This window comes from Microcebus murinus, chromosome 11, assembly GCF_040939455.1.
Source record: "Microcebus murinus isolate Inina chromosome 11, M.murinus_Inina_mat1.0, whole genome shotgun sequence".
In the NCBI taxonomy this organism is placed as follows: Eukaryota; Metazoa; Chordata; class Mammalia; order Primates; family Cheirogaleidae; genus Microcebus; species Microcebus murinus.
The window spans coordinates 90,508,232-90,520,941 of NC_134114.1; the positions used below are offsets into that span (position 1 = coordinate 90,508,232).

A 12,710-nucleotide genomic window follows, 5' to 3' on the forward strand; every position below is an offset into this window, starting at 1 on the left:
AGCGTTTTGCTGCTGCTGGTGGTGGGGGCATCTGAGGGTGAGGACGGTGGGTGACAGAGGCCGGGACGCAGAACAGTGGTGAGCGCAGCGGGGCAGCACTGGGACCACCCTAAACCCTGCTGACGTGTCTGTGAGCCGCAGGGAAGCACCACACAGCCTCACCAGAGAGCACGTGGTTAGCGAGGACGTGGAAGCACTTTATTTTTGTTTTATGTTTTGAGACAGAGTCTCGCTTTGTTGCCCAGGCTAAAGTGAATGCCGTGGCGTCAGCCTAGCTCACAGCAACCTCAAACTCCTGGGCTCAAGCAATCCTCCTGCCTCAGCCTCCCGAGTAGCTGGGACTACAGGCATGCGCCACCATGCCCGGCTAATTTTTTCTATATATATTAGTTGGCCAATTAGTTTCTTTCTATTTTTAGTAGAGACGGGGTCTCACTCTTGCTCAGGCTGGTTTCGAACTCCTGACGTTGAGCAATCCGCCCGCCTCGGCCCCCCCAGCAGAGGCACTTTTTAAACTCAGTTCTAGGCACGGAGGGTGATATTCCGGTGGCAGAAGGAGCTGTGCTTTGAGAAGGGGCACCACGAGGGCACCTCGGTGAGAGGGCAGGAAGTTCAGCCAGAGGCTGAGGCTGGAGGAGGTTGGGACGCTGGGGCTGGAATGAGGGGAGGCAGAGGGGGCACTTAGGAGGTGGGGAGGGGAGGGAGGGGGCCACGATGACACTGAGGCCTCAGTCCGCATGCCTGATGGGAAGGCGAGACGCAGAGCCCCAGGATAGAAGCTGTTTAGGGGTGAGGAAGCTTATGAATTTAGTTTTGGCCACCCCATTACTGAATTAGCGAGCATTTTCCAGAGTGAGCTAGCCTGGGTGTCCTCCTTTGTCCTGAAGGGCCTTGGGTGACAAGAGGATAGAGGTGGGGAGACAGAAGCGTAAGCCACAGGACAGGTATAAGGGTGTCAGCCCCTTAGGCTTGGGGCTCCTGTGGCCCTTCCTCCTCTGTAAGAGTAGATGGCATTAGTGGAAAGGGAAATGGGGCTGTCACCCCTTTCTAGGGGGTGAGACATCGTTTGTTGGACATGTCTGCTCCAGTCCCCACCGGGAAGGCGCCTGTTTGCCGTCAGCCCTGTCGTTGGGTGGATCTGTTCGTGTTGTTAGGCTGAGGAGCACGGGGCGGAGGACACGTGGTGAGCGTGGAGCGCGCGCACACGTGGCTCAGGGTGCAGTGGGATGAGGCCCAGAACTGGTGGCCCGTCCTCCTTCCCCTGCAAACATTCACAAGTGACATGTGCTTTTCTTGGGGGAGGAGGTGGATTCAGAGGACGCATTGTAATTTCTGATTGCTGTCTAAATTAAAAAGTTAATGAAAAGTATTTTTTTACATAATTTGGGTTTGAAAATAGCCATGTGCATAAAACTACGTAATGACAAAGCTCTCTGTCCTCTAGAGAGGGAAGGGAGAATAGATCTGCTTTGCTGGCATTCTCTGGAGTGTTGTGTTTTTTTTTTGCCACCCTAAAAGCAAAGGGTTTGACAGAATCCAAGTGGAAGGCCGGGCGCGGTGGCTCATGTCTGTAATCCTAGCACTCTGGGAGGCCGAGGCGGGAGCATTGCTTGAGGTCAGGAGTTTGAGACCAGCTTGAGCAAGAGCAAGACCCCGTCTCTACTAAAACTTAGCCCGGCATGGTGGCGCATGTCTGTAGTCCCAGCTACTCGGGAGGCTGAGGCAGGAGGATCATGTGAGTCTAGGAGTTTGAGGTTGCTGTGAGCAAGGCTGACGCCACTTGCACTCGAGCTCGGGCGATAGAGCTAGAGTCTGTCTCAAAAAAAAAAGGGAGAGCCCAGATGAGAAGACTACAGAACTTGGTGAATGAGCCACCGCCCGAACTGCGGGAGGCTAGCGATGGCTGAGTGAGAAGGAGGTGATGAGAGCTGCAGAGGTTAACAGAGAGGAAAAGACAGCAGGTTCGAGATGGAGGGAGGAGGAGGAATTCAGCTTGGGAAATGTCAGATGTTGCCTTATTAACCAGAAATTCTAGAAATTTATAGAGAAATTCACTCTACAATTGGATAGTTTTTCCTGGCAAATTGAGAGTTTAATTAGCTTGCTATTTTATTACTAGGGATCATGTTCAGTTTTACATGAGGTTTTGTGATGGAAGAAGAATGCTATAAAGTGTCAGGCCTCTGCTCACGCTCGGTTCAGTAGAGAGTAAACCGCATTCAAGTGCCAGCGTATGCATTGCAGCCGGCACTCAGCGTTTCTTTGCTTTCTAAGTGCTGATTTAGTGTTTTCATTGGTGGTACAAGTGTGAAGAGAGATTGGAGCATGAATCATAGGCAGAAGGGCCTTCATGTTCATTCTGGAAGCCTAAGGCCCCGTGAGCGCCGCAGCTGAGCTGCTCCAGCTGGCGGTGGGGTTTGGGTGTGCCTTCGCAGCCTCTTTGGACCGCTGAGGTTGGATGCGATCAGAGGTCTCGCCAGCACTGAAGCTGTGTGGCTCTAAGAGAGCAGCTAGAACACAATCTTCTTTTCTTGCTTCTAAGAATAACACTTTTTTAAAATTTATACTCAAGGTAGAAAGGCCAACCTTCCCACACTTACATTTCGTGCGGCCTGTCTGCGTGGGAAGCTGTGAACAGCAGCTGCCCTGATGACAGACTCGAGATGTCACCACCCCAGCGCTGGCCCCCAGCAGCACCTGTCCACACGGCGTAACTTGCCACTGTACCTGGCCTTGGCGGCTTGGTTGCCTGGTGTTCTTTTATTTTTTTTTATACAGTCTGCTCTTTGTGTTTTCTGTTTGGTGAATCATGGACACATTTGTGATACGATATGATAGGGAGGGGGAAAAGCCAACAGATTTGGAGTGAGGCATACCTAGATTCACGTCCCAGTATTCTACTGAACAGATACGTGAACTTTTGAAGCTCAGTTTCCTCCCCCAGGACCTGGGGATAATGGCGCCCACATCCCAGGGTTTGGATGAGGACAAGTGACCCGTAGGGAGAGTGTCATGCACACTGTGGGCAGCTAGCAGGTGCTTAGCAGTGGGGCCCCAACCCTGTCTAGATGTGGACCGGGGACTCCTGTGCCGAACGAGCCCTCCCGGAGGTGAGAGGGGCAGCCCGACTGTCCACTCTGTTAGAGCATCTGGAAAACACTTCCAAGCACGTTGCCAGTCTCAGGCACTGAGTCTCCCGGAATAATTCCCTCTCAGCCTGCCTTCCGCCCTGTTCCACTCCTGGCTCCTTTCTCCTTGAAGAAGAGAAGAGGGGCAGAGAGAAGGGCGCTCTGGTTGGGGCCATGGTTTTAGGGTGACCATTGAAAGAGTTGGTGCGGGTGGGACCCAGGCAGAGGCGCAGAGCCCAGGAGGACTGCTGGAAGGAGGGGAGGGTTGCACAGAAGGAAAATGCAGTTGATCTTGGCAGTCATGGTATTGTGCAGTAGGGATTAGGGAACGTCTTGGGAATGCCAAAGCATAAAGGTCAAGGTGTTTCGTAGACGTTTCCAGTTTTGTCTGAGGCTATAGAATTAGATGAAATAAACAAATGAAGTATCTTTTTCATGCAGGCACAAATCTCATCACGCTTGTGATGTTTTTGTTGAATGTGCTGCTGGTAAGGATGTGGGTGGCTGTAAAGGAAATATTTTTCTTGGGGCACGTGATAAGTAGTTGGTGAAACTAGGCCAGGGAGAGAGAGTGTGCCTGGAGCTTGCTTGCTCTGGGAGGGTAGGGGTTAGGCCTCCTGGCCTCCCTTCTCAGCCCTGCCTCGTTGCACAGGGCTGTGTTGAATGTGCTGCTCACTTCTTTTGCTCTGCCACTCTCGCTGGAAACTGGGATCGTCACCCACTTTCCCTGGGTGTGGGGAGAGCGAAATGATTTCAGTGATAGTGCCTCGCTCTGAGATGCCTAGATAACGTGCAGTGCACGCACACAGGGAAGGAGGATCTGGTTTCTCACGGCCACCCTCACGTGGCTGTGGAGATGGAGAAGAAATACCAGGTAAGGTGGCCCTGGCTCCCCTAAGGACGGCATTGTCGTATCACAATGACATACCGGAGTGCCTCGATGACTGGCCGTGCTGAGTGGCCCGTGCTTCCGCTGCAGGGCTGTGCTCGCCGGTGAAAGGACTGAGAGCCACCTGTGTTCCTGAGTGCAAATTGCCTTAACAAAGCCGGGTCTGGACAGATCCCTCTGTCACTAGGCCACCGGGCAGGGTTTCTAGGGCCGGAAGTCCGGCTGCCTGCTCTCTCCTCAGTGCCTCAGAGCATGGGCGATGCGTCTGCACTGGCGACCTTCACGATTGTTGATCCTTGAATCTGCCCAGTGTCTCACTTCACAAGTCCTAGGGCAGCAGGGGAGCGCGGAACCTACTCAGATCTACAAAGGCAACTGAAGCGAGTTAGCTATGTTTTCACATAAGGCTATATTCTGTGAGGTTTGACCACTCCAAAAATAATTACCCAAGACTCTCCGTGTTCTTTAGTCTCTGTCCGTGACTCTTCTTTTGTCCCAGATGAAGTAGGATGAGCAGAGCATGCCAACTGCTAGGACTGCTCTAAACGGCAAACTCGGAACAGATCTGACGTGGATGACCTGGGCATTCCGGTCTTAAGCTGGAGTGTCTGAAGGAAGTGCCGTCCAGGTGCTTTGCTTTTTGTTCTCCCATTGTTGGAGAACTCTCCCCAGATTCAGGAATGTTCTGCTGGGTGTGGAGTGTCCCTTGGACACCTGCGGCTATCACATGCAGCCTCCTCTGCCCGGGCCTGGTGTCGGGCCCTCCTGGAGCCTCGGCCACCGGGTCTGGCGCAAGATGAGGGCTCCGCGGCCAGGTCGGCAGTTGCTTTCATGTGGGGCTGCAGGATTCCTCCTCCAGCCCTCTCCTCCCACAGTCCACTGTGCTGCCCATCCTCCCGCAGAAGGGGTGGACAGAGTCGTTCCTGGTGGCCACCTAGCTGGCCATGCAGCCACCACGGAGGCCACATTTTAGGGAAATTGAGAGGCCTGTTCCTCTGTTTAGATGTGACGTTTCTGCTCTTTGTAACTTACCCTTGGAATTGCCGATGCATCGAGGCTTGGGAAGTCTTTGTGATTTAGAATCCTGTACTCCAAGGAAGAATTTTCTTTTGATGTCTTCGACCCTTAGTTCCTGAAGAAGTTTTTGTAGTATTAAAGGGACAGTTAGAATTTGAGGAGATAGCACGAAAATTATAAACTTCATACCTCTGTGAGTTAGTCACATGATAATGTAGGCTAAAGAAAATAAGAAATGGCCGGGCGCTGTGGCTCACGCCTGTAATCCTAGCTCTTGGGAGGCCGAGGCGGGCGGATTGCTCAAGGTCAGGAGTTCAAAACCAGCCTGAGCAAGAGCGAGACCCCGTCTCTACTATAAATAGAAAGAAACTAATTGGCCAACTGATATATATATAAAAAATTAGCCGGGCATGGTGGCGCATGCCTGTAGTCCCAGCTACCCGGGAGGCTGAGGCAGAAGGATCACTGGAGCCCAGGAGTCTGAGGTTGCTGTGAGCTAGGCTGACGCCACAGCACTCACTCTAGCCTGGGCAACAAAGTGAGACTCTGTCTCAAAAAAAAAAAAAAAAAAAAAAATAAGAAATGTATAGATGTGTTTGTAAATTGATGTTGATTTGGTATCTCTTTCATCCTTCTCTCCCAGTTTCATGCAGATCAATAGTAATACTCATTACTGTTTGAGAACTTGCTGTATATCAGGCAGTAAGTTATTTGCTTCCCATGGTTCTCTTTAAATCTTGATAGCAATTCTATGACGTTGATGATGTTGTTCTCATTTTACAGAAGTGCAGAACTGCTCAGGGAGGTTAAATAACTTGAAAGCCTACAAAACCAGAAAAATGGTGTACGTGGAATTTGAACCAGGCCTAGCAAACTTTAGAGAGCTTGGCTGTTACATCGCACTTGGTATCTTTTTTGCTGGGTGCCTGGTAGGCTCAAGGCAGGGTATTATTGCCACACGGTATAAAAATGAAATCAAGAAGCTTCTCATGATGTGGAGAGTAAGACAGATATACAAGCAATAATATATGGACACAGTGAGAAACACAGTGAGAAAGTGTTACCAAGAAAGTTCAAGTGAGGTGCCTTGGGGTTAAGGAAGAGGCTGAGATTATACGTACTTAACTGTGGTCATTCAGGAAAAGGTCACAGAAGTGGTGTGCTTGAAGTGGACTGGCAAAGTCTCACCTGTTGGAGGTGGTAAGGGAAAGATTTGTGGCTGGCAGTGACCACCAAATGCCCAGGCCAATAAATGAGCTCCTAAAAAGACAATTAGATTGTATTAAATATATAATGCATATATGTGTATCATATACCAGTGTGTATTGTGTGTGCTGGATATACTTACATTTACATTCTTTGTAAAAACCTTATATTCTGTTCAAAAGCAAAAGGCTAGTGATTTGAAGTAGCAGTGTTGTCCAAACTGTGTTCTCTAGTTTTCCTGAGAACAAGAACACCTCTAAGCAATACTTATTATTAATAGACATTCATGTTTATACTGGCCAGGTAGGAATGAGGTGTTGTTTTTTGCTTTTTTTTCTTTCAGGCATCTGTGAATGGGGCCACTCCCTTTTTAACATTTTTAAAAAAAGTGTCTGCTTTTGTCTAGCATGTTGAGACGTTAGACTTCCTGTTTCTGCTTGATTTTGAAAATATCTCCTGTTTGCCTATCGCAGGTAATCCTGTGTTCTTGTCCGGTCGTAGTTTATGGGTTGCAAGTGCAGGCAGCGACCAGTCCGTCCCTGTTGTGGACGTGGAGGCCTCCCTGGACTCACAGTTAAAGGCTACATAATGTATTCCACTACAGGTGACGAAACCCTGCTCCCAGACTAACAAGCAAGACAACTTTTAACGTGACTGTTGCTGACCAGTGCCTTCTGTGCGTTTGTCTGGGAAGCTTGTGGTGGATTTTTCAAAAGGATGGCGTAAATCATTTTACGTTATTCTTGGGCAGGACTGAGTCCCCCGAAGGTGATACAGGCGCCACAGCGAGCGCATCAGCAGGGTGGCCGCATTTGTTCCTCAAGTCTGTATGACTCAACCAACACTCTGTGGGATTGTCCTTCTGACTGAGCACGGGAAGAAAATGCTAAAGCTTGGTGAGTTAAAACTGCCTTCAGAATGTTTTGGATGGGGTGTCTTTGTTGGAATCTGGCGGAATATTCAGGCGACTGAGTAACATGGTGTTGCCGTCCACGAGAGAATAGTATCTGGCTGTGGCTTTAGCGTGGTCGTGTTCAGCAAATCAGTACTTTTCTTTCGCTGTGGCCCTGGGCGCGGGGAGCCAGTGTTCAGCTGAGGGAGCTAGGAGTATTGTGTGTGGAAAAAGTGGCACCTGAGGTTTGCGTGTTTCATTTGTAAACAAGTGAAGGATTAAAGTGTTTCAGAAATGGGGGTCTGAAAAGACTGGATAGCTTTTTTACCCAAACTCTCTTTTACGTTTTCCATGCACTTATTAACTGTAGGACACCTCTGGTTCCCAGTGGTCTACAGTGACGGCAGCACCATGGGATGACCAGTAAACACACGAGTATTTATCTCTGTTCTCCCATTGGGTAATTGTCAGAATAGTACTGTTGCCATTTTCTTTACCCACCATAAAGCAATTTTACCTTATATATAAAGCCTTTTGTACTTTTAGAATAATCTCATGGGCTTGGTTTTAGCCGTACTTACTGCTTCTACAAGTAGACTTAATTTTATTTTTAAGACAAATTAAAAAGTCAAGGATTGAAATAAAGAGAGCATTTTGAATAGCCTTTAAAGTTACATTTTATATACTTTTGTCCAAGTTGATTCATAATATTTGCTTAAGTTTGTCTAAATTTTTTTTTTTTTTTGAGACAGAGTCTTGCTTTCTTGCCCAGGCTAGAGTGAGTGCCGTGGCGTCAGCCTAGCTCACAGCAACCTCAAACTCCTGGGCTCAAGTGATCCTGCTGCCTCAGCCTCCCGAGTAGCTGGGACTACAGACATGCGCCACCATGCTCGGCTAATTTTTTCTATATATATTAGTTGGCCAATTAATTTCTTTCTATTTATAGTAGAGATGGGGTCTCTCTCTTGCTCAGGCTGGTTTTGAACTCCTGACCTCGAGCAGTCCTCCCACCTCAGCCTCCCAGAGTGCTAGGATTACAGGCGTGAGCCACCAGCGCCGGGCCTGTCTAAAATCTTTATGCTCAAAAGACTTTGTGGAGCTTAAATTGAATGCTAGAAAAAAAACTAGAAATTGGAAGACATAGTTGGATGTTGGTATATCTAGTCTCTTGGCTTATTAACTGGTCCCTTGGCAGCCAATAAATACTATTTCAGAAAATCATGACTTCTCTTGTATAAAATGTGCTTACCTGTACATCATTTATATTAAATGCACATTTCTCTACCGGATGCCCAGAGCTATACATGTGATTCTGTCTGTCTCTCTCTCCCTCCCTCCCTCTCTCTCTCTCTCTCTCTCTCTCTCTCTCTCTCTCTCTCTATATATATATATATATATATATATATATATATATATATATACACACACACACACACACACACAAATATATATACACACACGCACACATTCAATCCAATATATAAAATTAGATATGTGTCTGTGACTGTATATCATGGCGTATATACAGTTGGAGTCATAGCCAGGTTTGCTTGGGAAGGTTTTGTGGAAGAAATGAGTTTTTGGTAGAGTTCCAAAGGGAGAGTAAATAACGTACTTTGGCAGAAAGAAGTATACGTAGAGCTTCCAAGGCTGGAGTGATTAAGTCACATGTGTTCATGGGGTTAGCATGAGCCATGTGAGAGCAGATTGAAAATAGCCAGGCTAGAAGTGAAGGGGCGGCTAGGGGGTGAGGGCCAAGCAGAGAACCAGAGTGGTCTAGTGGCCTTTGGGAACTTCTCTGCTCTGTGTTCCTGGTGAATTTCACTCTCAGATACCAGCATATCCTGACCATGTTGCCATCTAGTGGAACTGGCTGGAATGCATGTGGGATTGCACTTCAGGATAAATGACAGTGTGACATCTTGGCAGTAGGGAAATGTTTAACTTCCTTTTTCCCCAAGGATTTTAATGACAAATTAGAGAGAGGAGATGGATGCAACTGGCTTCTCCCAAATTATATTAATTTAGACTCTAGAAATACGGAGCTGAATGCCAATACGAAGAACTTCTCATAGATGTTTGGACGCCACAGTATTAACTGTTTGCTGAGAGTGCAGGGTGTGCATGGCCCATCAGCTCAGTGCATGAGCGTGCAGAAAGCAGTACTTGAGAAGTTCTGCAGCAGAGTGAAAGCATAGCACACATGGCCCCGGGCCCTTTATGATTCACCTGGTTTGGCTTGTTTTTCATGAGGTCAGAGAGTCCATCCTGGTGGCAGAGAGAGCCCTCTGACCATAGGCACCACAGCCCTCAGACCTCAGACCTCAGACACTGCGAAGGTCTGCCCTCCCTGCCACTCATCCACGCACATTCCCATTCGGCAGATACTTACTGAATTGCTGTTATGCCTCAGGCATTCTTCCAGGGACTGGGGATACAGCAGTAAACAAAACAGGTGGAAATCCCTGTTCTTGGAGAGCTGACAAACAACAAATAAATATTATTAGGTTGGTGCAAAAGTAATTGCAGTTTCCAACTATGAATTTGAAATCATTATAACTAGGCTCAAACACATCTTCATGGATCAAAATAGGAGCCATTGCAATCAACACACTTTTGCCAACAAGAAATAAGTTTGTTTATTACTGTAGTGTAAAAAAATCTGTGCTTCTGGATTCTGTGAACTCTTGGAAAGCATTTTCTGCATCCTGCTGGTTGTGGAAACATTTTCCCTGCAAAAAGTTGTGGAGATGTTCAGAGAAGTGATAGTTGATTGGCAAGAGGTCAGGTGCATATGGCGGATGAGGCAAAACTTCGTAGCCCAATTCGTTCAACTTTTGAAGGCTTGGTTGTGCCACGTGTGGTCAGGCGTTGTTGTGGAGAACTGGGCCCTTTCTGTTGACCACTGCCGGCTGTGGGTATTTCAGTTTTCAGAGCATCTCATCGATTTGCTGCGCCTACTTCTCAGATGGAATGCTGGGATTCAGAAAGCCGTAGTGGATCAGACCGGCAGCAGACCACCGAACAGTGACCCATGAACTTTTTCTCATGTAAGTTTGGCTTTGGGAAGTGATTTGGAGCTTCTTCTTGGTCCAACCACTGAGCTGGTTGTTGCTGGTTGCTGTATACAGTCCACTTTTCTTCACGCGTCACAATCTGATCAAGAAATATTTCAATGTTGTTGCATACAAGAAGAGAAGATGACACTTCAAAATGACAGGCACCCACTTATTGAGCTTTTTCACCTTTCCAATTTGCTTCAAATGCCAAATGACTGTAGAATGGTGGATGTTGAGTTCTTTGGCAACCTCTTGTGTAGTTGTAAGAGGATCAGCTTCGATGATTACTCTCAGTTGGTCATTGTCAACTTCTGATGGCCGGCCACTGTGCTCCTCATCTTCAAGGCTCTCGTCTCCTTTGCAAAACTTCTTGAACCACCCCTGCACTGTACGTTCCTTAGCAGTTCCTGGGCCAAATGCCTTGTTGATGTCCCTAGTTGTCTCCGCTGCTTTGTGACCCATTTTGAACTCGAATAAGAAAATCACTTAAATTTGCTTTTTGTCTTACATCATTTCCATAGTCTAAAATAAATAAAAACATAGTCTAAAAACAGCAAGTAATAAGTCATTAGGAAAAAAAAAATAGAATGAGAAAAGCACATTAAAATGATGTATAACATAACCACATTTATTTAAGAATGTATTCCAGTAGCAAATGGCAAATGTCAACAGTGCTAAAACCAAAATTACTTTTGCACCAACCTATAGAAAAAAGCAATTTTAAGCCCAAGAGGCATATCGGGATTGCTGGGTGGGCTGTCGGTAATGGTGGTTGCAATTGTGAGTAAATGCTCACTGAGAAAGTGATATTAGACTCACCTGAGAGGTGTGAGGTAGCCAGATGTGGATACTCTGCAGAACATTCCAGACAGAGAGCAAGCAGCTGCACAGGCCCTCAGGTGGGAATGGTGGGTATGTTCCAGAAACAGCAAGGAGGCTGATGGGAGAGGGACAGAGGGGTCAGAGAGGTAGAGAGGGACCAGACTGTGGGGGCCTTGTGGACGATTGGAATGAATTTGACTTGTACTGGGCATGGGATGAGAAGCCATTGGATCTAGTCAAATCTTCTCGTTTTACAAATGAAACTTAGGCCAAGGAGATTAGAGCAGGTGTCTGCGGTCATCCAGCTTCATAGCGCTGGAGCTGGGATGGAAACCTGGGTCCTGGCTCCAGCGCTCTTCCTGCCACCCTGCCTGCCCGGTGGGCTGCGTGAGCTCACGTAGGCACAGACCTCCACGTGTGGTGGTCTGAGAGGAAGCAGCGTGCCCTGGGTTCTTCCAGCAGCCGTATTTCAGCATGGCTCACCCTAGCTGTCCGCCTGCTGGCCTAGAGAGTCCCCATGACGAGCACAGAAAGGATCAGACCTCTTATCTCAGAGGAATACTCTGCTGAATAATACTGCCTGCCTTCGTTCGGTATGGAGATCAATCCTTTGGGTTTTCCCACTCTTCCTCTATCCATCAGCTATTAAGTACAAGTACCTACAGTCTCCTAAAGCCCTCCCCTGTTCCCTGTCTGCATTCATTTTTAAGCTATTTGGATATAATTAACACAAGATAAAATTTCTGCAGTCTTAAGGTATTTGATCACAGTTCTCAGTATCATACCCTCACCATGACAGTAAGAGAGTATTAAATGTTATTTAAAATGAGTTTGAAAACAGGATTACCAGTTGAGGAGAGAGTACAAACTTGTTGTCACCAAACACAGCTTAACCTGGACAACTTTTGGCCAATACTCTTTGTCTTCTTGCTTTACTTTGAACCAGCTCAAACCTTTTTTATTTTTTCCCTTCCATCTCCTTTAGATCTTATGACCGTTGTCCTCTGGACACAGGCCAAATCCTCTAATTCCACTTTATGATGAAGGTCAGACCAGTGCTAAGTATAGAAGAAAATGACTTTGTGCTGTCACTTGCATCGTCTGCTCTTGTTTAATCGTCTCATGGCCTATATCCAGTGGACAAAGTGACATGAAGCATTTGCGTCTTGTGAAGGAAACTTACCCTGAACTCTCTCGTGCCTCACTCTTTCCTGTCCTCTTAAACCCGAGCTCCCCTTACAGGTAGTGAGAGATTTACATCGTCATCAAATCTTCGTGCATTTATTCGTTTGTGTAGCACTTTTTTTTTTTTGCTAACAGAGGTGATTTCTATGTTCATCTGTATATGTTGTGTATAAAAATTAGCTCTTAAATCCCATCAGCTTGAACTATTAGGGTTAGCATTGGTTTGTATTTTTTGGAATGAATTCTTTTTTTCAGTAAAGTTCTTTGCCTGTCACCAGAGCCTGAGGGCACAGACCTCTGTGGTCTTTTGGTTTCTATCTTTAGGAGCATGTTGCTGCTCCTGGGGGAGCTCTCTGAGCTGGTTTTGGCGAGAACCTAAAAATCAATACTTGTTGGAGGAAAGTTCATTATCAAAACTTAGGACCAATAGGACAGCAAAGCACATGCAGAAATGCAGGTATTAACGTGGGGGCAGCCACGAGCCCCAGGCCATCGACAGGAACCGTGGCTGC

General features: G+C 47.2%; 1 protein-coding gene across 2 annotated transcripts in view; it reads left to right on the forward strand.

Annotated features, from left to right (window-relative positions):
• Positions 1–12,710, forward strand: part of TNFAIP8 (TNF alpha induced protein 8) — a 123,845-nt gene that overhangs the window by 49,874 nt on the left and 61,261 nt on the right. Inside the window, exon 1 of one of the 2 annotated variants that reach the window (XM_012766103.3) lies at positions 6,657–7,136. The exons of the other annotated variant lie outside the window; for it this stretch is intronic. Within the exon in view, the coding sequence (XP_012621557.2) occupies positions 7,070–7,136 (67 nt within the window). The 5' untranslated portion in view covers positions 6,657–7,069. Of the gene's footprint in view, positions 1–6,656; positions 7,137–12,710 lie in introns of those variants that run through there. 2 annotated transcript variants of the gene reach the window in all.